Raw genomic sequence first — 26968 nt, 5'->3', positions numbered from 1 at the left:
AACATACTCACAACAAAATAAGAGTGAAACACAACACTTTTTCAAACATGATAAGTTGACAAGGTTATTTTATACTAAAGTTTTGCATGAGTAGCGTGACGTATGCAGTGAGCACTTAATTTGATACCGACCGCTCTTATTTTTCGACCGACTGCACTGCTTTTGCGCACCCCCCCCCCCCACATTTACGCCACTGAACATCTATGTAACCAAAATCTTTAATTGGATCAGTATTATTGCCAACATTAATGCACCTAGAATTTTCTATTGCATCCAGATATTTAAAGCGCGTTAAAAAAATATATATTCATTAAAGAGAAACTATGTCATTTCGGGATTAACATGTCGTAAAATTCATATTCATTTGCTGGGGGTCCCTGAACTAGGCCTCGCGAGAGGTTCCCACTCTATTGGGGTTCCGGTGGGGTTATCTCCTTGCTTTTATAAAACTGACTGTAAAAAGTGTTTTTCTGTAATTTGTCCTGATGTTTCTAGCTTCCGCACAAATTTGGTGTGTGACAATCCTATCTGAAATTAAGTAACCGTAAAAACCTTATTTCACAAGCAATATTCGCAAGAACAGACATCGCTTTTTTGGTTTCTATTTTGATCGTCGTTTTAAATTTACACCATCTGGCATAATTACTTCTTATACATTTCACCGATGTGGTTACTTGTATAGTTGAATTTTACTACATATGCTTACATTCGTATTTCGTGTATCATATAGCAGATCATGACTCATGCTGGCATTGCACAATGGGTTCTTTGGGTTGTATTCCTACACAGAAAAAAAACTTGTGTTGAAACAACACAAACTTGAGAAACTTTTCAACACAAGTAAGGTGTCTCTATTTAACAACACAAACTTGTGTTGCAACAACACAAAACTTGTGTTAAAATTTATCAAACAACACAAACTTGTGTGAAAATCTACACAATACTTGTGTTGAAATTTTTGAAACTTGTTTTGAAATTTTTGAAACTTGTGTTGAAATTTCTGAAACTTGTGTTAAAATTTCTGAAACTTGTGTAAAATTTCTGAAACTTGTGTTGAAATTTCTGAAACTTGTGTGGTTTCATACAAACTTGTGTGGTTTCATACAAACTTGTGTATAACCATCCACAAAAACTTGTGTTGTGTTTTTCCCCAAATTATATACAGTATAGCAACCTTTTTATGCAGGACCCATCTCTTTACCCAGACCCAGCTCTGTTAGACCTGTAAAGTTTGATAAAAGAAGGAAACAAAATTTTTTTTTGTTTTTGTAAGATTATTATTTATTCATAAAATCATAGGAAAAGGTAAATTAATACATCAAAACTAAATAGATATTTGTTCATAAAATCATAGGAAAAAGTAAATTAATACATCAAAACTAAATAGATATTTGAAATGTTAACAGAAAAACAGAGAATTCTAATACTAAATATATTGTGTTATATATAATGCCCCCCCCCCACACACACACACACCCCCCACTTTACCCATCACAAAATATAACATAGCTGTTTAAATTGTTCTTAACCACACACACTTTACCTATCACAAAATATAAAATAGCTATATAAATTGTTCTTTACCCCAAAAAAAGAAATCAGGATATAAAGATATGTACACAGTATCCCTACCCCATACTCCAAAATATATAATTCAAATAATATCTAAATTTAATAACATCCAAACCAAGCACTAAGATTAATTATGCACTAAATTGAAACAATTTCAAAAACTGAAAAGTGCTACAAAATCACACTACAAGTGATTTGTGAGACATATAGAAATAACTAATATACACAGAAAACTAACAAAAGAAAAATGCACTATTTTGCAGGAGTAAAAAAATGATGTAAAACCTTTTCCTCATTAAAAAAAAACAAACAAAATGAATATTTTGTAAATAAAAGAAGCAAAGCATCAAGATTACAGGATTGAAATAAAAAAATATCATATGTACAAAAAACTTATATACAATCACAAGTCATAAGCCACAGTGGTTCAGTGAGTATAAGGTGTTGGCCGAGAAATTTCAACTGGATTTTCCGGCATAGTTCCCACTTGTCAGTAGTGTTGGATATGGCAAGGGAATTGGGTACAAGCCCGGAATCGAAAGAAAGAGAGAGAGAAATGGGGTTTAACGTCCACTTGACACAAACTAGGTCATTTCGGGATTAACATATGGTTTAATTTTATTTCAATAATTCGTTGCGCATAGGGGTCTTTAGCAGTGGGAGGAAACCGGAGGTCCCGGAGAAAACCCACAAGATTGGACAGGCAACCCTACTCCTTGTCACGTACAACCGGGGATTCGAAACCACGCCAGTTGACTCAATGACAGTCCGTATGATACCGCACGCATGTGCTTACCATTCGGCCATCCACCACCCCCTCCCCCATTCCCGGAATCGAAACCATCCCCACTGCGTTCACTTAGAAGAACCCTTGACAATTGAATTATTTGACTCAATGACAGACTTCCTGATCAAATGTGTGCGTGTTAATCATTGCCCCCCCCCCCGGGTTCCCGTTAAAGAACCCTTGACAGTTGCAATATTTTATATAAGAGTAGGGTGTAGGGCAGAATCACTCTAAGAACACAGAAAAGTAGGATACTAAACCGTATTTCATTTCATAAGCAAGGGAAAGTCACCTTTATGTAGGTCAAGGTTTTTTGTAATTCTGGGTGTATTTGATCTACATTTGGTTTCTAGTAATGCCTATTAAATACTTTATGATTTCTGACCAAATTCTAAGTGATTTATATGTCACTTTACTTGCTATATTATACATACATTTCTGAAGAGAATTAAAATCTAATTGTGTTTTGGAAGAAAAGTTAACATTAATAACAAAAAATAAATATTTAAAAATTGGGTCAAATGCATTCTTTCCCAGAAGTATAAAATAAATTGATGCTTGGGTTTTCTTGTTGTTATCATACAGCAAATACTCTTTCAATGGTGTTCCAGCCTAAAAAATAAAAAGTAGGCAATAAGAATACTTTCTATGGTTCACAACGTTTAAATAAACAATTTATTTTGCCACATCGAGACCGAGTCTCTATTTGGTTTCAACTTTGCGTAATGCTTATTGTGTCTTGTCCAGTTACAGGCCCAGGCAGATTATTATGCTTAAATCAAATGAGTTAGAAGTCAGAAAAAAGTCTTGAGATTTGGGACTGAAGTCTCATAATAGGTCAACTATTCACCCTTTCATACATGTATTGTCTGCAAATCCAGATTCCCTACTACATCATGGCAGCACCTATTTACTTGGCAATGTCTAATTATTTTTGGACCATTCTTATTTTATTTCCATTGACAACAAATTGGATATTACCCTTTAAAATCTATTGAAATCTATTTGAAAGTAAAATACTGTCCATCATTATCTTACTGCTATTTACTGTAAAAATACACATACATGTAGGGCCTATCGCAACTTGAAGGAAATCAATGGATGTGATTGGCAAAAATCAAGCATGCCAAGTACTTGAAACAGCAGAGTCCTAGGCATTGCCCCAAGAAGAATAACTAGATTACCAAGCAAGTGTATAGAAGTACTTCCTGATTAAAAATACAAATATATACGTTACTTACATTTTGCGTGTTTTCCCTTTGTCAGTGATACAGGACGGAAGACCTGACAAGGACAGCTGTCTAGTCGTTCGGATGGGACGAAAAACCGAGGTCCCGTGTACACATTGGCGTGCACGTAAAAGATTCCTTGGCAATTGGAATTCGATATAAGAGTAGGCTGTAGCGCCGCTGCCCGGGCAAAATTCCCTTCATAGCACACTGTATGGCGTATGCCCGTTTCATTCGGATGGGACGAAAAACCGAGGTCCCGTGTACACATTGGCGTGCACGTAAAAGATTCCTTGACAATTGGAATTCGATATAAGAGTAGGCTGTAGCGCCACTGCCCGGGCAAAATTCCCTTCATAGCACACTGTATGGCGTATGCCCGTCTTCATTAGCCCAATTTATAAGCAAAACAGTAGGATGTTAAACCCCATTTCATTTCGTTTTCAAAATTATAAAATAATTTGATGGCTTAATATTCAAAAGGTACAGTCCTTTATGTTTATAAAATTGTACGGGAGCCATAAAAAGCTCCTGATACCTTGAATATATGCAGTTTAAAAGTAAACAAAAATCTCAATATTTAGGAGAGAGAGTGAGAAATGGGGTTTAACGTCCATCCAACCCCCCCACCAAGTGTATAGAACCAGTTCCTGATTTAAAAAGCAAATATGCATGGTACTTACATAGTCTTTGTCTGATAAGCAAGATCTGTGAGAAAACGTCTCCACAATATCAATAGCCCTTTCCAACTTGATCTTCCGAGTTGGGTAACTGAAAAAAAAATTGGCAATGTATTAGTTGGCTTAAATTGACTAGACAGTTTTGATTAATTAAAAAAATGTTAATTTAATTACATTTGTTTTGTTTCATGTGTTGGTTTGCTTTGCCACAGATGAGACAGTGATATCTACATATAACTAAGATTCTGTCTCTGCTCATACATGACGTGTACAGTTTTACCATACTAAACTGAATTTTAGATTTCAAAATAGCATAACAATGTTTTCTATTAGAATTGAATAGTTACCCACCAAGAAAAAGCTGCTCTATCATCATTTTTTCCAGCCATTTCTTCTTCCATTTTTTTCTTTTATAATTTCTTTTGTTATTACATGATCTTTTTCTGGGTGATTTGCATATACATCCAATATTGAAACTGAAAAAATAAATACATGATATGTAATTTACGATTAAAGCTACCTTACCATATATACAAACTTTGTGATATGAAATTGAAACTAATGTACCTATATGTATCAAAAGTTTTAATCCCAAGGAACTACCTAAGCCGTAAAAGTCTATCTTAATAATCCTTGTTTGTCACATGGTTTCACTGTCGCAGTAATTAGAAGACGGCCATGGTGACTGAGTAAATTAGGTGCTGGCACACTAGCATGGAGGCCACAGGTTATCTCTTGGGGTTGACCGAGAAAGCTCATCAGGACTCAGACTAGCAATTATTTGCCCATTGACTTCAATGTTAAATGACTGCAACATCACAGGCTGTAGCTTTTTGCTCAACATTCCGTTGGTTCCAATCTGTATAGGCACAATGGGGACAACATTTGGCAATCTCCTTATCATAATTTTGTAGGGGGTTGACCATTTAGATTTTTTGCTACACGGATTTGAAGTTGACAGGGGTGAAAATCTCACTTCCGACACAATGATTGCTCTGCAGAAAGACACTTTACACCCCCTATCCCTCCGCTGTAATATCATCAGTATTACCCAAAACTGCTATGAAATTGCAAATTTGATCCCTTTTCTCCAATTCTAGACCAAAAAGTCAACCCAAAAATGCAGGAAGAGGGGAGAAAAAAATTAAGGGAAAAATTGTCTATTTATAACTCGCACTACATTCGTCCATCATGAAATAAGGGGAAATAATTACTAGTCTTAGTCCTATATACCTCACATGTTTCTGCAGTTTAAACAAATCTGTTGTTATCTAATAAACAAACATATATGCAATTCCCTGGCCAAAGAATATGAAAATCTATGCATTTTCAGATGAGCTATGCGGCATTCTGCAAACACTATAATACATCAGAAAACTGCGGAATTTCAGACAGAAATTTAAAAGCACATGAATTTTGAATTAAACAGAACATTTTTATTTTTGAACATAAATGCATTCTGTAAAACGATGAGATAAATTCAATATAAATCAAACACAAAAATACTTTAAAACAGTAATCATGATGCAATATTAGACTTTTTAACACTTTCATCGAAAACCACACAGTTTTTCTCTGTTAACGTAGTTTCAAGTGCCAAATTGTGGTCAAATCTAAAATGTTGAAACATGCAGTGCCTATCAATTTTAAAATATCTCCTATATAGCTGTATTTCCATAGGATAAGTAAGTTGAAATAATCTGATTATGTAACACTACAACAGCTTTTTCATCCCCACCCCCCAGTTTGGAATCTGATAATTTAAAAGCACATGAATTTTGAATTCCACAGAACATTTTTATTTTTGAACATAAATGCATTCTTCAAAAAGATGAGATGAATTCAATATAAATCAAACACGAAAATACTTTAAAACAGTAATCATGATGCAATATTAGACTTTTAACACTTTCATCGAAAACCACACAGTTTTTCTCTGTTAACATAGTTTCAAGTGCCAAATTGTGGTCAAATCTAAAATGTTGAAACATGCAGTGCCTATGAATTTCAAAATATCTCCCATCTAGCTGTATTTCCACAGGATAAGTAAGTTGAAATAATCTGATTATGTAACACTACAACAGTTTTTTCATCCCCACCCCCCATTATGGAATCCGATACATTGCTGACCAATCATAGGTCGCCCTGTTCACTCGGGCCTGTCAAATGATTTACAATGGCGATGGTGCCTACAACTTTCCTGACCAAGAGATATGTTATCTTCCAATATGAGAGGCCATGATAAACACATGGGCGTCCTTTTCAAGCTCGGAAATTAAGTCATCACCAAAAAGCAAAGTTTACAGAGGTCCTCGGGGCTGGAACCCAAACTGATTACGATTTGCCCTCCACTTCCACCACAGGTGTCATAGAGATCAGGGATGAAATTGATATGCATCATCGTTCTCCTAAAGCCAGTCCAGGAAGACATCAGGTTTTGAGATGTAGACCTGAAATGTTAAATTTGGATGAGAATGAGTTTTCTGGGGCGAATACTATCCAGGGAAACGGTCATTGACATCCAGAAAATGGTCAAAATGTGGAATTCTGTCATTCAGTTAAATGTCAAGGGGAGAAGACAGGCCTGTGCAGTAACAAATTTCCAGCCCATTACTATTAGTGAGCAGAAGTGTGGGGATCAGGTTGGATGTACTTCTTAAAGTGTATGAAATGCACATTTATCTCACCTGTTTTGCTTCTTTTTTTTTAATACTTGTGTTGAGGTCAATCATTCCACTCTATGAAACATTACCCTGGCACCTGGAAAGATAGGAGGCTGGGGATAAATATGCAATAAAAAAACAGTGAGAAAATAAGAAAAAAATATGGTTTCAACTGGAAATAGAAATAAACCTCTTTATTTCTAGCGAACAGCCTGTCACTGGCCCTCCAAAAAGAAACCAGTTAACAGGCAGTAAAAAAGTAAACCTTGAGTGTCATATAAGTCTAAGCCAATCTCAAAGGTAGATGCCATGTTTTGAGGTTCGGTCTAAATATTAAGGCCAACTGCATGTTTGGTCAAAAGTCACACAGGTGTGAATTTTGGAGTGTACATGTTAACATTTCATTGTATGATGTCAAAAACATGTTAGGTCTAAATGTTAAGGCCAACTGCAGACTTGGTTCAAGGTCGCAACATGTAAATAGGGTTAGGGCACATGATTTTTTGACACAATTGTGGGTTTGGGCTAGGGTCAGGACTAGGTCTTGGCTTAGGCCTAGGGTACATGCTTTTTGACAAGATTGTGGGTTAGGGTTAGGGTAAGGACTGGGTCTTGGGTTAGGGTTAGGGTCAGTCTTGTTTACATCTAGTGACTTTAGACCAAATCTGCAGTTGAGTTGGCCTTAATATTTAGACCTAACCATGTTTTGATATCATTGTGAACAAAATGTTACACATTTACAACCAAAAATTCACACTCAACCAACGGATACCCCCAATCATGGCTATTTTGATACCAAATAGTCAAAAAACTTACTGCTGGGCAATAAAAAAGCAGTATTCTTACCATTTCTGACACTTTCCATTCAAAACTTCAGGAAATAAGCCATTGAAAAAATATCAACATCCCGAGTCGGCCATGCGTCTTTATATCATCAGGACTCAGACTAGCAATTATTTGCCCATTGACTTCAATGTTAAATGACTGTAACATCACAGGCTGTAGCTTTTTGCTCAACATTCCGTTGGTTCCAATCTTTATAGGCACAATGGGGACAACATTTGGCAATCTCCTCATCATAATTTTGTAGGGGGTTGACCATTTAGATTTTTTGCTACACGGATTTGAAGTTGACAGGGGTGAAAATCTCACTTCCGACACAATGATTGCTCTGCAGAAAGACACTTTACACCCCCTATCCCTCCGCTGTAGTATCATCAGTATTACCCAAAACTGCTATGAAATTGCAAATTTGATCCCTTTTCTCCAATTCTAGACCAAAAAGTCAACCCAAAAATGCAGGAAGAGGGGAGAAAAAAATTAAGGGAAAAATTGTCTATTTATAACTCGCACTACATTCGTCCATCATGAAATAAGGGGAAATAATTATAAAGAAAAGACTTTTGATGATATATGAACTTATAAAACCATATAGGAGGCAGACCACCATTAAATTTCACCATCTCGGTACCCAGGAATTGTAGTTCGTCTATTTATAGCAATTCTCTCTCTCTCTCTTTTCTCCCCTTTTGCATGCCCATTTTTGTTGATTTTTTGGTCTAGAATGGACGAAGAGGGTTTGAATTAACATTTTCTGTCAGGTTTTGGTAAATATTCATGATTTTGAGGCGGAAGGATAAGAGGGTTATCAGGTTAGCTACGGCGATATGTACGGCAACTAGTCACATGTTTTTAGTATGCTTCTTCAAGTTTGTGTATCTCAAAATTTTGGTGGTCAACCTCATACAAATTTTAGTGCAAGGACATGACCATTTGTTCCTCTGTCTGTAGAGAAAAGCATTCAGCCAAACGAAAATTTTGGGAAAAGTTGGAGGTGGGCAAAGAGGCCAGAATTAACATTGAAGTCAATGGGGAAATTAATGGTGGTCTGCCTCCTATATGAAAACAACCTGACAGTGGATGAAAGGCCTAAATTTGATGATATGATCTCCAAATTGTCAGAAAATGTGATATATGGCATTTTGATAGTAAAAAATGTGAAATGGTAAAATTTCAAAAATATTTGACAAATTTGGGAGGGGAAGTTTTGATTTTAGTCAAAATTTTGTGATTTTCAGTGTTTATTTACTTTTCAAAATTAGTGGAAAATATTTTAATGTATGATTTTTACTTTTTCTGCATTATAAAGGTTAGACGGGAAGAAAGTATCATAATTTCCCTCAATTTTGCCTAAAAATCATGATAAATTGTCTGAAATTCTTCAGATTACCCCCAGTATTGCTGTCAAAATATTAATTATTCATCTGTTGTAAAATGAACCAAAATGTCTTGCATGTCTTTATTTTCATTGTTAAATAACTTGGCAAGGATCCATGTGTTTGTCAGATATTGAAAAAGTATTCATGTGTTTGTCAAAAATTTAAAAATTAAGAAATTTAGTCTAATTATGTTCTGCTTAGGTGTGTTAGAATTTTCAAAACATGAGTGAACTGCATTTTGCTGCTGTTTTCCTCAGGCTTAACATAATTTTAATCTTTCAAAACCTGAAATTGTTGCATTTCCCTTCTCGAGAAGGTAAAATCTATGTGTTTGCAGGGAAATTTCTCTGTCTTCATTTCATTTAGAATGGCTTACCCTCCCCACCCCACCCCTTTTCTTGAAGATGATATTTGGATATTCAATTGAACATTTGTTGACTCCAAATTAGCAGTAATTTGATTTTGTGCTTGAATTGTAACCGAGCATTTTATTTGACACAAACAAATAGTTACATATAAGATTTCAAGGATTTCTAAGACTTTTTGTTTATGGTCAAACATGTAATCCTATGACATTTCTTCCAAATGAGTCCACACCCCAAAATGGATATGTTGTAGATGTGTTTTTTGCAGCTTAATGTTTTACATTTTGAATGTAAATCAATTATTTGTGGTGATCTTTTAAAATGTGGCACTTACAGGGCTATAAAATATTAATTAATAGCCTTTTCATACCCCTTTTATGCTTTGAATTATGTCAGAACTCCCTTTTTCCATCTCATTTTGTCAGGACATTGATGTAAAGATCAAAATAACTTGCTTCCACATAATATTTACACTGTGTAATTTCAAGGATACCTCTGATTGTTAAAGTATTTTTAAAACTGAAATATTCCCATTTTTAAAAAAAAAATAGTGCTTTGCGACCCTTTTATTAGAGTGGCTGGTTGTCACCTAAATACAGCATTTATTTTACATTTATCAATCCATATTTTAATAAATAATTCATACTTCTTATAACAAACTGTGTTTATATGTATGTATATAAGCCAGGGATAGAAGAACATGGCTTTTAGCCATATTCCATCAACAGTATTACTTATGTGGACACAAGTGGGATTTGTTACCACACCAACATTTTTAGGGGGTGGGCTTACAGGTTTCACTATAGTTCCTTACAGTTACCTTCAATGCAACAAATTTGCAGCTTGTCTTCCTGTATACCGGCCAAGGTTTCTAGAAATAAATGCTTTTCATCTCAGACTTTCCCAAAAATAGGGAAATATTAGCATTTTGAGGCATACAAAGTGTCAAAAATGGACCATTTTGTAGAAAAAGGTAAAAGAAAGTCAATTTTTGAAAAATATTCCAATGTTTTGAATATTTTTGATGTGACTTGTTTGAAACTCTTTAAATCTTTTCGCAGAACTCACATTTCGACAAAATTAAGAAAGAATCTTCAATTCTAGAACAAAAGGCCCATGGACCTGAGCTGCAATCTGGTATACAAAACAGTACATAACTTTAAAGGGTCACCATTTCTGCAGTAATTATTTTTTTCTGATTCTGTATTATAATAATGTTGCAAAAATAAATGTGAAGCTATAAAGAAAAGAATTTTGATGATATATGAACTTATAAAACCATATAGGAGGCAGACCACCATTAAATTTCACCATCTCGGTACCCACGAATTGTAGTTCGTCTATTTATAGCAATTCTCTCTCTCTCTCTTTTCTCCCCTTTTGCATGCCCATTTTTGTTGATTTTTTGGTCTAGAATGGACGAAGAGGGTTTGAATTAACATTTTCTGTCAGGTTTTGGTAAATATTCATGATTTTGAGGCGGAAGGATAAGAGGGTTATCAGGTTAGCTACGGCGATATGTACGGCAACTAGTCACATGTTTTTAGTATGCTTCTTCAAGTTTGTGTATCTCAAAATTTTGGTGGTCAACCTCATACAAATTTTAGTGCAAGGACATGACCATTTGTTCCTCTGTCTGTAGAGAAAAGCATTCAGCCAAACGAAAATTTTGGGAAAAGTTGGAGGTGGGCAAAGAGGCCAGAATTAACATTGAAGTCAATGGGGAAATTAATGGTGGTCTGCCTCCTATATGAAAACAACCTGACAGTGGATGAAAGGCCTAAATTTGATGATATGATCTCCAAATTGTCAGAAAATGTGATATATGGCATTTTGATAGTAAAAAATGTGAAATGGTAAAATTTCAAAAATATTTGACAAATTTGGGAGGGGAAGTTTTGATTTTAGTCAAAATTTTGTGATTTTCAGTGTTTATTTACTTTTCAAAATTAGTGGAAAATATTTTAATGTATGATTTTTACTTTTTCTGCATTATAAAGGTTAGACGGGAAGAAAGTATCATAATTTCCCTCAATTTTGCCTAAAAATCATGATAAATTGTCTGAAATTCTTCAGATTACCCCCAGTATTGCTGTCAAAATATTAATTATTCATCTGTTGTAAAATGAACCAAAATGTCTTGCATGTCTTTATTTTCATTGTTAAATAACTTGGCAAGGATCCATGTGTTTGTCAGATATTGAAAAAGTATTCATGTGTTTGTCAAAAATTTAAAAATTAAGAAATTTAGTCTAATTATGTTCTGCTTAGGTGTGTTAGAATTTTCAAAACATGAGTGAACTGCATTTTGCTGCTGTTTTCCTCAGGCTTAACATAATTTTAATCTTTCAAAACCTGAAATTGTTGCATTTCCCTTCTCGAGAAGGTAAAATCTATGTGTTTGCAGGGAAATTTCTCTGTCTTCATTTCATTTAGAATGGCTTACCCTCCCCACCCCACCCCTTTTCTTGAAGATGATATTTGGATATTCAATTGAACATTTGTTGACTCCAAATTAGCAGTAATTTGATTTTGTGCTTGAATTGTAACCGAGCATTTTATTTGACACAAACAAATAGTTACATATAAGATTTCAAGGATTTCTAAGACTTTTTGTTTATGGTCAAACATGTAATCCTATGACATTTCTTCCAAATGAGTCCACACCCCAAAATGGATATGTTGTAGATGTGTTTTTTGCAGCTTAATGTTTTACATTTTGAATGTAAATCAATTATTTGTGGTGATCTTTTAAAATGTGGCACTTACAGGGCTATAAAATATTAATTAATAGCCTTTTCATACCCCTTTTATGCTTTGAATTATGTCAGAACTCCCTTTTTCCATCTCATTTTGTCAGGACATTGATGTAAAGATCAAAATAACTTGCTTCCACATAACATTTACACTGTGTAATTTCAAGGATACCTCTGATTGTTAAAGTATTTTTAAAACTGAAATATTCCCATTTTTTAAAAAAAAATAGTGCTTTGCGACCCTTTTATTAGAGTGGCTGGTTGTCACCTAAATACAGCATTTATTTTACATTTATCAATCCATATTTTAATAAATAATTCATACTTCTTATAACAAACTGTGTTTATATGTATGTATATAAGCCAGGGATAGAAGAACATGGCTTTTAGCCATATTCCATCAACAGTATTACTTATGTGGACACAAGTGGGATTTGTTACCACACCAACATTTTTAGGGGGTGGGCTTACAGGTTTCACTATAGTTCCTTACAGTTACCTTCAATGCAACAAATTTGCAGCTTGTCTTCCTGTATACCGGCCAAGGTTTCTAGAAATAAATGCTTTTCATCTCAGACTTTCCCAGAAATAGGGAAATATTAGCATTTTGAGGCATACAAAGTGTCAAAAATGGACCATTTTGTAGAAAAAGGTAAAAGAAAGTCAATTTTTGAAAAATATTCCAATGTTTTGAATATTTTTGATGTGACTTGTTTGAAACTCTTTAAATCTTTTCGCAGAACTCACATTTCGACAAAATTAAGAAAGAATCTTCAATTCTAGAACAAAAGGCCCATGGACCTGAGCTGCAATCTGGTATACAAAACAGTACATAACTTTAAAGGGTCACCATTTCTGCAGTAATTATTTTTTTCTGATTCTGTATTATAATAATGTTGCAAAAATAAATGTGAAGCTATAAAGAAAAGAATTTTGATGATATATGAACTTATAAAACCATATAGGAGGCAGACCACCATTAAATTTCACCATCTCGGTACCCACGAATTGTAGTTCGTCTATTTATAGCAATTCTCTCTCTCTCTCTTTTCTCCCCTTTTGCATGCCCATTTTTGTTGATTTTTTGGTCTAGAATGGACGAAGAGGGTTTGAATTAACATTTTCTGTCAGGTTTTGGTAAATATTCATGATTTTGAGGCGGAAGGATAAGAGGGTTATCAGGTTAGCTACGGCGATATGTACGGCAACTAGTCACATGTTTTTAGTATGCTTCTTCAAGTTTGTGTATCTCAAAATTTTGGTGGTCAACCTCATACAAATTTTAGTGCAAGGACATGACCATTTGTTCCTCTGTCTGTAGAGAAAAGCATTCAGCCAAACGAAAATTTTGGGAAAAGTTGGAGGTGGGCAAAGAGGCCAGAATTAACATTGAAGTCAATGGGGAAATTAATGGTGGTCTGCCTCCATCTTGATTTTGCAGAGTGGTTTCCCCTGAGATCCAATGTACACATTGGTGTACACATAAAAGTTCTCTTGGCAGTTTGAATTCGGTATGAGAGTAGGCCATAGTGTCGCTGCCCAGACAAACATTTTCACTTAGCACAATGCATTAGACCAGTCAGAGCTGACCAGTAGGACGTCTTTAAACCCCATTTCATTTCAGGTAATCTAGTATTTTTCTAGTAAGATTGAAGTCTCTCTACTTTCTTTATATGTAAATATCATATTTGAAATAAGTCATACTTTTATTCGATATGGGGTGGGGCTGGGGGGAATGGTCTAGTAGGTAATGCATGCGCATGAAATCACAGGGTCTGTCATTGTGTTAAGTGGCATGGTTTCAATTTCAAGGAGTAGAGTCGCCTGTCCAATCTCTTGAGTTTTTTCGCTGGGTCATTCGGTTTCCTCCGTTTTCTAAATACATGTACCCCTACGCCAAGCGAATTATTCATATTAAATTGAAGCATACCTTCTCTAATCTCTGGGTCCTTTTGTTTCCTCCTTTTGCTAAATACCCATACCCGCAAGGGAATTATTCATATTAAATTTAACCTTACCTGTCCTTTTTCCCGAAACGACCTAGCGTCTGTAGGCTAAGTAGATATAAGGACCCATCTTGCAACAACTCTACAAATATTACAGTAACATACCAATTTTTAATACATGTAGAATGAGACAGTGTGCAGGGAAAGGGTGGAAACGGAAGTAGGCTAATCCTCGTCGTAGTTGATTACCGGTATGCATATAGGCACAGCATGGACTACTTGATTCTTCAAATACAAGTACATGTAAGGCCTTGTTTATGTCATTTCTCTCTCTCTCTCTCTCTCTCTCTCTCTGTTGCATGTAAGTGCCATATAAATACTTTATTTTGGATTGTATGTTCACATACACTAATCGTTGTAGGACATTGGTAAAAAAAAAAATAGAAAATATAAAAATTAATTGAAATTTTTACCTGTTTTTCTTCGATTCAATGCCAATGGAGTCCTTGGTAAATTCTCAATAATTATTGCTGGAAGGTGGAAAGAGTCACATATCATCACTGACTGGAAAAAATAATAAAACTATAGAGAAACTTCCACAGGCTGATTCTAGTTCCATTATTTATTAACTGTGACTGAATCAGGCAAAAATGGGGCCTAATATTAAATATTACACAGACTCACAGAGGTTGAACAACGGATTACATGTCATTTGGGACTCTCGTCATTTGGGACTCAAAAAAATATGACCACGACATTTGGGACTCGGGTATACGACGTTTGGGACTTTGGTATACGTCGTTTGGGACTCGGGTTAACGACGTTTGGGACTCGGGATAATTTATTAGAAATAGGCCAATTCAAAACACGAAAGAAAATATTTATTAACATGAAACACGTGGTTAGTAAAAGGCTCAACCAAACGATAAAACATTAGTTGCACTTACGATTCTTTGATAATCATCGTTTCTCATAAAAGTTTTATATTTATTTAAAACGAATAATATGCTGATGAATTTATTTGAAAATGACCTACAAAAAAACCAAAATAAATATTTACACGACATGCAATCTTTTTTTACAAGCCACTAGAAATTGTTAACGATAATCCGTGAGCTGCACGTTGACATGCTTGTCGTAGATGGCAATACCAATTGATAAATTAGTGCGTACAAGGCAAAGTTTTTTTGTGGAAAATATAAGAAATGGCAACGAACAAAGCGGGATAATTAAAGCTGATTAACTGATAATCCCAATGTTATTACAGTATGTTCAAAGAAACCTAACGGTTCTTTGGTGGATGAGGAAAAACGTGAGTTGTCAATCATCGAGAATGGCGGCCGTGTGTTGATTGCAGTTATACCGTTTCACGAAAAATCATTAGCAGTGGTCGGTCAATCAAGCGCGTTTACTATTTATAACGCAAATTTTTCGTTTCGGTTAAAACAAAATATACGTCCATTTTAATTGGCCGAAGGATGTGTGACTAATAGAAATATGACGGGCGGACAAACTGACCAAACAGTATATTTCGAGGTATTTGAGGTAAGCTAATTTAATATTATATCATAACTGCATGTGCATACTTGTGTTTCTGTGTGATTAAATATTCAAAAAATCATTCTTAGGATACAGCCTCGACACCAGTCCGCCTTGAATTGCAATGTTTGTTTTGTGTTCTGGGCGCCATTTTGAAAAACACTGACATGACCTATATAATACAATCCAGCGATAGTGCGGTCAATTTCCTTTAAAAGGGAATCCGAATTTGTTAATTTTCTGCAATATCACTTCGGTGGTAGCGGACGTTAAATAAAGCTATTTCACGTACAAAGACCTACAATAAAATCCAGGTGAATTGGGAAAAATATTCATGTATTTTCTTGATGAAGAGTAACTATTTCAATTTGTAAATGCCCAGTCATCTTAGACAAATAATAATTCCAACTTCAAATCAGTTGTATTTATTCAAATCATACTATGAATAATTGTATTTTTCCACTTGCATAATAATAAAAACTTGACTTTTATTATTTTATTTCTTCAGGCCAAGAACATGGAAAATTGGTAATTGCCTTGTATCACTGCTAACTATAAGGCACAGGGAGCCTTGGGCAGAAATGATAATAATATGGTTCTCAGATATGTTACTGTGTACAGACTGAACAAAAAATATATATACACTTGCTATTACATGTACATTGTATCATTGGCAATAATAAGATCCAATTTTAGTTTTTAGTTACACACTGTTAACCACCAATAGATGACAATAAATCATAAAATGTATTCAGCTCCACGTAAGACTTAAATAAATAGATACAGTTGGTTTAACTTGAATAGAAGTTTTTATTATCTATGCTGCATATATGCATATATCACCTTGTAGCTGAATCACATTACATATCTTTTTAGTTGATGTTCATATCGTCTTACGTATTTGTCAACATCAAGGTGACCTTGTTCTATGTCACATTAGCCTTTTCAGACTTGTTACCACGAATTTACTTACCACACCCTCGCATAGTTATGAATTTATTGTTTCACTTGACTAAAGAAACATTTTGTAGGAATGTATGCTTTTATAGATTGGACACTTGTTTGCAATATCATTGTCGGTGGAAACTGGCACTATACCTAAAGAATGACTGAACAAATAGCGGAGACGGGGTTTCAGCCGGCTGATTTAAATTATTTCTTTAAATACAGTAAAGCTTGAAATATGTCAGTTTTCACTCTTTAGAATGTTTTTGTAAATAAGTTTTTATTGTAGTTTCCGTGGCGTATTCCCAATAAGCGTTAGAAACAAAGATATACACCCTTAATCCCGGTGCCGATGAATGTTGGGTTGTGTGGAACATGCTAACAAATCTCTCTCTCGAGAGAGAGAGATGGGGTTTAACGTCCACTCGACACAAACTAGGTCATTTCGGGACTAACATATGGTTTAATTTTATTTCAATAATTCGCTTGCATAGGGGTCTTTAGCAGTGGGAGGAAACCGGAGGACCCGGAGAAAACCCACGAGGTTGGACAGGCGACCCTACTCCTTGTCACGTACAACCGGGGATTCGAAACCACGCCAGTCGACTCAATGACAGACTTTATGATACAGCGCGCGCACGCTAACCATTCAGCCATCCAACCCCCCTAACAAATCTCGGGTACGATATATGTTTGATTCTGGTTGAGAACAGCATGAGAGCAACATGATTGTTTTCATTGGAGATGAGACGCAAATATTCAAAGGGGTCAGACAAACTCTAAACCAACCGCGTTCCCTTCACTGAGTCCCTTCAAAGGAGGCCCTGTCTGTCTACCTGTGGAATAACATGCATTTGTATCTGTTAAATTTTTGTGGTAGACAGATTGATATTATTTATATAACGTCTTACCCCAAACAAATTGCAAAAGAAACCATGAAGTTTCTGAGAGCGATATTTCGTAATTAGTGTGCTTTAATGGTGGGAGAATAAATAATTTCTTTTTAAATTTTTCAAACACAAACTGGTCATATATAAAATAGCATTTTCTGACAAGACCAGCGATAATCTCGTAAGATATGACTTTTACTATGTCTATTAAATGGTTTTCCACGTCTCTTCAAGGTCAACGTCTTGCGCCAAAGTCGTGAAACGCACCGTCTGGGGATTTGTTGGGGCCTGTCTCCCCCAGAAAAATTTCTAGAAATTTCAAGTCGGTCTTGCCTGGCCGTGAATACGGCAACCTGAAAGTGGTCGATTTTAATGTAGACATCTGAACTCCAATCAACAAATCAATCAACCAGGCTGTTGTCGTTGCATTCACATGACACCAGACGTGTCACCGATGAAACAAATATGCCTGAAACAAATGTCGCTGTTAGTGCGACCCATTTGTGACAATTTCAAGGTCCCAAATAATAGTCCTTTTTTACTATTAATAGTAATTCAATCAGTAAGTGCTATTTACCTTATAATAGTCGTCTTGGCTTTTACCCGACATTACACAAAACACCAATGGTAACTGTCGGGTGGTCTCTCCAGTCTTAATGAAGGCGTGGATGGAAAACAGCTGAGACCATGACTTGTTCACCACCCGAAAAGTTGCATCCATATACCAAGTTTTTGCGCGTGCGAGTAGTTGCATCTGTCTATCAATCCAAAATATGTGATGGCGCCTTTCCCCAACTTTTACTCTTTTTTGATAAAATCCCGGTGCACTATGATCGATGAAATCTTCGTCAAGCTAAAACAAAAAATAAATAAAAAAGCACATTTAATTACATGTTAATAAATAAATCAAATTGTACATTTAATTACATGTTAATAAATTCTTATATACATGGGTATTTAATTGCATGAGTACTTACGCTTGACGACACGTCAGTGGGATCTTTTGGTCGCAGAGTCTGTCGGGTTCTTTGTAGCGACCTTACAAGTGCTGCCATGTGTGGTCTGCTATGAATGGGTTCTTCTGCAGAACCGACACTGGATAAAACTCTCTCCGCTATTGAGGAACATGACTTGGTAAAAACATTTCCTTTGGCTTCATGCTTTGCCTGTAATGATAAGATAAAACATATTAAACTACAAATATATTATTGGTTTATTTATATTTTATTTATTTACACACATATATAAATTTTTAATTTAATTGATATATAATTTTTAAACCTACTGTAACTTTTATCTTGGTAGCCGTCTGTATACCGGGTTCTGCTGGGTGAAGATGGTTCTTTAAGCCTGGTTGGTATGTATCACCATCTTGGATTACTGTTGCCGGACATCGTGTTGGTCCGCTTCTTTTGGAACACCTCCAAATCGTAGTTTTCTTCTCTGTCTAAAATATATTAAATTCATTTATTATTATAGAGTTAACTAGGTTAACTAGAGTTAATTATCTTTACATTTTGTAGCTGAAATACATTTCTATACAAGGTATAGTTAACTAGGTAAAATAAATCACCCTACCTTAATTGTATAACTAAACCCTTGGTTGTCAAACAACTTGGACTTGCCACGGGAGGTACCAGCTTCTACCTGCGTATACACCACTACGGATTCTTCGTCGCAGAAGACACTAACGTCGGCATCGTCTGAGATGGAGGACTCCATGACCGGAACTGACACATCGTATCGGGTTTCGGCTGTAAACGATTCTTCTACTTCCATAGGTTCAGTTGTTGGGACCTCCATAACTTCTTCTTGTTGTTCGTCCATATCTTCCGTCTGCTTATTAGATTTAAGGTTGTTTTTTTTAAACATAAATTAGATTACAATTCAACTAACACAAAAGTGTAAAAAGATTTTTTTCTAGTCTGTGCCCGCGTTTATGTCTACTCCTGGCAAAATTGTTATAATATAAAAAAAATCATGAAACAAGAATCAAAATGGCCGCCAATCAGGTCTCCAACGCCAATCCAACCTCCCAAGATATAATTTCAAAACAGATTCTTACCTGCTGGTTCAAGTCGAGCCGTTTCTGCTTTAACCATAATGTGATTCTGTAATGTAAGTATTTGAACAACATCGTAGCGCCGAACAACTAATGTTAATTAAGCATGATTTCAGAAAAATTGAACAGATTTGATAATAACATGCCGAAATTTTTTTCCTGACCGCGCCATATTATAAACATGAACTTCCGGTTTAAATTGTTGGAGTTTTTTTAAGGAAACGAAATACTAATATTATACAGAGAAACAATATCGATGCTAAATTACATACATGGTATTATTTTTTTTATATAAATATTCACAAACCTGCGGTCTTGTATTCTATCTGACCATTAACTTACATTTGTCAAACATATCACTGCTTCAAAATCATTTCAGCACGTTGTTAAATGTTAAATTAATTGTGTGAAATCACTTCATTTAATGTCCGCTTCCACCGAGATGATATCGCAGACAAAATGTAGACTATAGTACGTTGATTTTATCAACCAATCACATTCACTTATTTTCTTGTCAACGCATTTGGAGTCAATTGTTAAAATCACACCGGGCATGAGCGCTCAGCAGGCCTTTGATCTACCAGTTTATTGGGCCCAACTTTATTTTAACTACAGACATCTTAACACCAATTAGCATTCAAGTCTGTCTGGCTATATTGTCTGAGTAAAAAATACTTTTCTCTTACTTGTGGACCCCCGGATTAAGACTTTGTATGGAGTTCAAATTTAAAAAAAAAAAAAATTTGTTGACGGTTCACATTACTTGTGTTAATTATATGGAAAAAACACAAGATTTGTGTTAATGCATTAAAAAGAACACAAGTTTGTGGTAATGCAATGCAAAACAACACATAACTTGTGTAGAATAATTTTCACACAAGTACTTGTGTTGAGATCCAACACAAGTTTTTTTTCAGTGTAATTGTTTTCAAATTTGAGTGAAGTATTTGACACTACAGACCCGGGACTGTATAGCGCAGTGGACGCTTACGGCTAGCCCCCGGATCCATTCACTTTTTTTGAATTGTCTGTATATGGTTTTGTTTTCCTGAGTATGATGTCCTGTCCGGGTATTTGTTTTTGTGTAAATTTTGTGTGGTGCAGTCCCCCTGCACTTACTATTAGAAAGAAATTGAACCCAGCAAACACCAAAACCATTACAAACCATATCCAACGGGAAAAAATGACGAATAATTAAAATTCCACCGGTTTGGATTCCATTTTGCCGGCCATTTTGAATTTCTACCGTCAAAAATTTTTGAAATTTATTTTTGAGGTCAGAGTTGAACCCAATACATATATAAGACATATTACAAAATTCCGTATTTTTGGATTAAATTTTGCCGGTCATTTTGAATTTCTGACATCAAGGATTTATTTTTGAGATCAGTATTGAACCCGGCATCATCGAAAACCGTGAAAATAACATGTTACAAGTAATATCTAACAAGTAATAAATTAATATCTGCCGATTTGTGTTGCTGGCATTTTGGATTTTGGAAGTTTATCTTTAAATTCAGATACATCGAAAACCATATAAAAGACATAGCAAAAGTCATATCTAACGTAACAGTAGGACGTTAAACCCCATTTCATTTCATATCTTACGAGACTATCGCTGCCCTTTTATTACCAAATTTGGCAGCAAATTTGAAAGAAATTCCCGGCACCATATGAAAAATACATTTTTGTCCCCCGCCTTTCGAAGAAAGCAGGGGACTATTAAAATGGGTCCGTCCGTCTGTCTTGTCTGTCTGTCACACTTTTTGGGACACAATAACTCACCTTCAAATTGAGAAAGAATGTTCAAACTTGGTGTAGGTGTTTTATTGGTAGATGCTTTGAGACACGATAACTTTAGTTCTAATTAAGTGAGAGTGATGAAACTTAATGTATAGTTTCAATACATCAATACCTTGTGACTACGTTCGATAATGAGCATACTATGCTCAGGTTAAGCAGAGCAATAAGCCATTTGATTGGCTGTGACTTTGGAACTCAATAACTCTCCTTCTAATTGAGGTAGAATGTTCAAACTTGGTGCAGGTCTTTATTAGGCCAATGCCTTGATGGAGTTGCACATGTTATCCTACTGTTGTTTATTGTCCTATGTACATATATATGAAAACCTAATTATCCGATTATTTCTCACTAATCACATTGTAAATTAATGCACCTTGTACACATAACATGTCATTGTCTGCGATATCACCTCGGTGGAAGCGGACGTAAAATACAACTAACTCATCATGGAGTTCGAAGATGAGAATTATCTGCTTAGGGTAAGCAGAGATAAGCAGATTGGTTGGTTGATTTTTTGGTACACGATAACTTTAGTTCTAATTCAGTGAGAGTGGGGACACTTGGTGTATAGTTTTATCACATCAATACCTGTCGTGACTAAGGAACGATCAGCAATTTGATTGGTCAAGACTTTGGAACGTAACAACTCTGCTTTTAATTGGGGGGGTTGGATGGCTGAATGGTTAGCTGCGCGCGCTGTATCATAAAGTCTGTCATTGAGTCAACTGGCGTGGTTTCGAATCCCCGGTTGTACGTGGCAAGGAGTAGGGTCGCCTGTCCAACCTCGTGGGTTTTCTCCGGGTCCTCCGGTTTCCTCCCACTGCTAAAGACCCCTACGCGCAAGCGAATTATTGAAATAAAATTAAACCATATGTTAGTCCCGAAATGACCTAGTTTGTGTCGAGTGGACGTTAAACCCCTTCTCTCTCTCTCTCTCTCTCTCTCTGCTTTTAATTGAGGTAGAATGTTTATACTTGATGTAGATGTTCATTAAGTGAATGTCTTGACTGAATTCAATAATTAACATTTCGAGCTAAAGCTAAGCTGAGCTAAGCAATTTCATTGGTCGATGCTTTAGATTGATGAATTGTCGTTAAGAGAATCTGCACCTTTAAAAAAATATTTTAAATTCATTAAACACAGTGGTTAGCAAGCGAAATGTGCCGAAAAATTTAATTAAAGGAAATTGCTTATCTTTGCTTAGCTTAAGCTCGATATGTTAATCATTGAACTCAGTCAAGTTTAAACATACTACCTCAATTAGAAGCAGAGTTGTTGTGTTCCAAAGTCTTGACCAATCAAAATGCTTATTGCTCCTTAGCCTAAGCAGAAAATTTTCATCATCGAAGTTAGTCAAGGAATTGATATACTGAAACTATACACCAAGTTTCATCACTCTCACTTAATTAGAACTAAAGTTATTGTGTCCCAAAGCATCAACCAATCAAATTGCTTATCTCTCTTACCCTAAGCAGAAAATGTTCCCGACGCCTCCCGAGGCTCATCAATATCTATGTGTGGCACATCCGCAAGGAAAAAATTGCCCAGTGGTACCTACGCATTATATAAGACAAATGTAATAAGGTCACTTCTTGAAATTGCACGACTTATTAACATTTCAATTGTTGATTATTTATTATTTTATCCTTATTATTTCGGCAATAATCTTATATATTACGCCGGGGGGTGGGGGTCCATCAAATGGCCACAAAACCAGACCCAACTTTTCTAGAGTACAATTATTTTGCGTAGAATAAGATGCCGAGTGGTAATTATTCCGCCCTTGAGGCGTTTTCGAGATATTCGGGGTCAAAGGTCATTTGCACTGAAAATGAATGCAGCCATTCTTGTATCACGAAAACATGCTGAAAATGTAAATTTGCCTGAAAAGTTTTGTCAAGTGACTAAGTTTCCAATCCCGCGTGAACTTGACAAGGAGTAGGGTCGCCTGCCCTACACCATGTCAATGAAATTCAACCAGAATTACATAGTTTGTGTCGAGTGGACGTTACCCCCCCCCCCCCTCTCTCTCCCCCTCTCTTTGTCCCTCATACTTGAAATTATACTCGGACATTGTGCATATATACGTAAGTGTTAATTCAGAAAGTAGCAAATGGTATTTCCCGGGGGCCTTTGTGTCTGGTGGGTAAGGCTAGATCTATTTCCTAAGGCCACTTCCAGATTTCGTCAAGGTCGCTGAGATGTAAATAAGGTTAGGGCACGTGATTGTTGACGAGGTTGTGGGTTAGGTTTAAGAATTAGGGCTGTAATCTTTAATATATAAGGTTAGAGTGTACCCTATACAAATATTTAAATATATATTATTTTATTTTTATACAGAGATTTACATAGTAGCAAGTTGATCATTGTACTGGTGAATCGAGGCTGAATACTGGTTACTCGCAGCTGATTCAAATTGTATTTCAACTGTTTCTGTCCAATGAACCTTGGTGGAATCGGTTGTCAAAACCCTTGAACTAACGAACGAATGCAGCCCGTTGTACAGAAGGTATAATAATAATAAAAACAACCCTACGAAGCACAAGCCATATCTAATTGACCCATAATTTACAAACATGGCGAATAAACTATTCAGGGTGTTTGGATATGTTGTATGTGGTGGTCTTGTTGGTATCTTTATTGTCTGGTGTAAAGATGGAGGAAGAGATAGAACACCACTGTCGGTGTTTGGTAACAGTTCCGGTATGACTGATATCAACGCTAATGAATCCGCTAGGTTCCCACTAACTTTAGACGGTGATTATATACTGAACAGTCCCAAACTATGTTCCGACATTCCAACAGTAAAGGCCTTGGTTGTCGTTCACACGGCCGTCCATCATTTCACCAGACGACATAATATACGGTCCACGTTTGGATCACGTGATTTGTTTAAGGAAGTGCGTGTTGTGTTTCTGTTGGGATTAGTTAATGACGTCAAGATTCAGGAATCCATACAACGGGAGCATATTAAATATGGCGACACGGTTCAGGGCAATTTCATAGATTCATATCATAATCTTACCCATAAAGGTGTGATGGGGCTAAGGTGGATAACTGAACATTGTTCAAATGTAAAATACGTAGTCAAAGTTGACGATGACGTAATATTTGATATGTGGCGCTTTTTAAATTATTTCGGTTCATTTTCGAAAGGCAGGAGTATATTCTGCAATGTTATAAAAAACGGTTGGATATTTCGCAAAGGAAAATGGAAGTTAGACAATGAAATATTTTACGACAGGAAGCGGTGGCCTTGGCCTTATTGTCCCGGTTTTGTTGTTATATTATCTGGTGACGTCATAAAACCTTTGTTCGAAGCTGCGTACATGACACCATATATATGGATCGACGACGTCTATTTATACGGTTATCTCCCTTTCCAGGCACGTGGGATAAACATACAAAACTTTCCAAAACATCATGGCTGCAGTTCCGGAAAACGCAGCCATGAATGTCTTCTCAAAAATGGTGATAACTGTACACACATGGCAGTGAATGTACCTGAAAACAAATATCAAATGTATTGGAATCTGATAAAAAAGCGAAATAAGAAAACTTAATGAAATTTGTTATGGCTGTGTTTCAAGTTTAAAAGCAAGATGGCTGAAATAAAATTCTAACCCGGGTGTTCATTACGTCGCGTTTAATTTTTGACGTTGTAACAAGAGAGGTCAAAAACTCAATAAATTTATTCTATCTCTTTCAAGTTGGGTAAATGCAAATAAACTTTTTACGTTTTTATATAATACAGGATATGCTTAAACATGCATTATGCAAGAGCAAAATCTGCTTATTACAAGTCTTTCTTTAGGCCTGAAATGTTATCTAAATTATCAATTAGACATTAATTAACTTATCCAGACCATAACAAACTCTCGATGTCAAGGCTAGCCTTCGATGTTGGCTGGATTAGATTCCTATATGCCTCTAACGGCCATTGGGGATCACGTGGCTAAGTGGGTAAGACGCTAGCTCGCTAGCCTGGAGGTCGGGTGTTCGATCCCTGCATTGGCCGAGAAAGTTCATCCAGATTTTCCGGCGTGGTTCTCCCTTGTCAGTGATGCAGGACGGAGGGGCTGACAAGGAAAGCTGTCTAGTCGTTCGGATGGGACGAAAAACCGAGGTCCCGTGTACACATTGGCGTGCACGTAAAAGATCCCTTGGCAGTTGGAATTCGATATAAGAGTAGGCCGTAGTGCCGCTGTCCGGGCAAAATTTCCCTCATAGCACACTGTATGGCGCATGCCCGTCTTCATTAGCCCAGGTTAGGAGCAGAACAGTAGGACGTTAAACTCCATTTCATTTCATTTCATTTCTAACGGCCATTGATAATTAAATTTTTAAAAAGTGGATAATCGAGACTATATATGCTGTTTATATTAATGATTTTAGTAATGATGACCGAGACTATGCAAAAATTTCACCCGCTTCTTTCTCGGCTCATAGTGGATCAATTTGATTGAAATTTTCAGCAAATTACCTTTACACTATCTAGTTTTTAACTATTATAGCAAGAACTGCCATCTCTTTATCTTATCTCCCATAATGTATCTTTAATGCATCTTATGTCGTTTTACATAAGGGGTTTGGATGGCAGAATGGTTTTCTCCCACTGCTAAAGACACCTACGTGCAAGCGATTATTGAAATAAAAATTGAACATTACTCCCGAAATGACCTAGTTTGGAGCGAATGAACATTAAACCCCATCTCTTTCCCGTTTTATATAATTGACACTTATTTATACAAAAATTGAACATTATTTTGTTGTGTCTTAATAATTTCGATGAAGAATAATACATAAAAGGCAATTAAATTTCAATGATTTATAATTAATCAGCCGAGCAAAACGATGTGATTTTATAACACATATCGTCGATTATATGGGCGAGTTTAGTACGACTCGGCCTAAACTGCGTCGCTTATTTTAAGCATATAGAATAAATTGTATTTCGTTTTTAATAAATCAGGACGTACATTTCTAATTTTTAACGAAGCCGTCAACCTCGATCAAAGGTTTTGGTATTTTGCCGTTTGGGCAACTGGGCAAAACGAACCTACCAGAAATCTGACCGAAGAGAGTCAATACAAGTTGGCGGTCCGCGGAGATGTGTAAACTTTCCAAAAGGAATCCGCAAGTAGTAAAGTCTCTTAGAGTGTTGATACACAATACATCATGGCACGACAGTCTTAAATGAATGCTTACTTTTTGGTACATATGCCATGTTGGCATTATCTGAGTGTAAATTTTGCGGTTGTACGTGACAAGGAGTAGGGTCGCCTGTCCAACCTCGTGGGTTTTCTCCGGGTCCTCCGGTTTCCTCCCACTGCTAAAGAACCCTACGCGCAAGCGAATTATTGAAATGAAATTAAACCATATGTTAGTCCCGAAATGACCTAGTATGTATCGAGTGGACGTTAAACCCTCCCCCTCTCTCTGTGTTTTGTGTTTCTTATGTGTTTGTGCGATTATATAACAGAATGTGTTATAGGCTAAACCTATTTGTTAA

The 26968-nt window shown here is 36.0% G+C and overlaps 1 protein-coding gene and 1 long non-coding RNA gene across 4 annotated transcripts; one reads left to right on the top strand and one right to left on the bottom strand.

The window, feature by feature from the left end:
- Positions 1-1467: 1467 nt before the first annotated feature.
- Positions 1468-19291, bottom strand: LOC126820355 (uncharacterized). Of its 3 annotated transcripts, none has more exons than XR_007679926.2 (8): positions 19170-19291; positions 18877-19038; positions 18569-18757; positions 18169-18444; positions 14691-14781; positions 4620-4744; positions 4272-4359; positions 1468-2971 (listed from the first exon to the last, which is right to left on the bottom strand). It is a non-coding gene; the product is annotated as an uncharacterized LOC126820355 (long non-coding RNA). The 3 variants fall into 3 exon arrangements; XR_008788221.1 differs by having other exon boundaries at positions 4272-4343; XR_008788222.1 differs by lacking the exon at positions 4272-4359.
- LOC126820354 (beta-1,3-galactosyltransferase 1) lies at positions 13730-26259 on the top strand. The gene is made up of 2 exons (XM_056101230.1): positions 13730-13895; positions 23797-26259. The coding sequence occupies exon 2, from the start codon at positions 24033-24035 to the stop codon at positions 25017-25019; it is 987 nt and encodes a 328-aa protein (XP_055957205.1). The 5' UTR covers positions 13730-13895; positions 23797-24032; the 3' UTR covers positions 25020-26259.
- The last annotated feature ends 709 nt before the right edge of the window (positions 26260-26968 follow it).

Source organism: Patella vulgata, chromosome 5 (assembly GCF_932274485.2).
Source record: "Patella vulgata chromosome 5, xgPatVulg1.2, whole genome shotgun sequence".
Classification (NCBI taxonomy): Eukaryota; Metazoa; Mollusca; class Gastropoda; family Patellidae; genus Patella; species Patella vulgata.
This window is presented reverse-complemented; position numbering and strand designations above follow the sequence as displayed.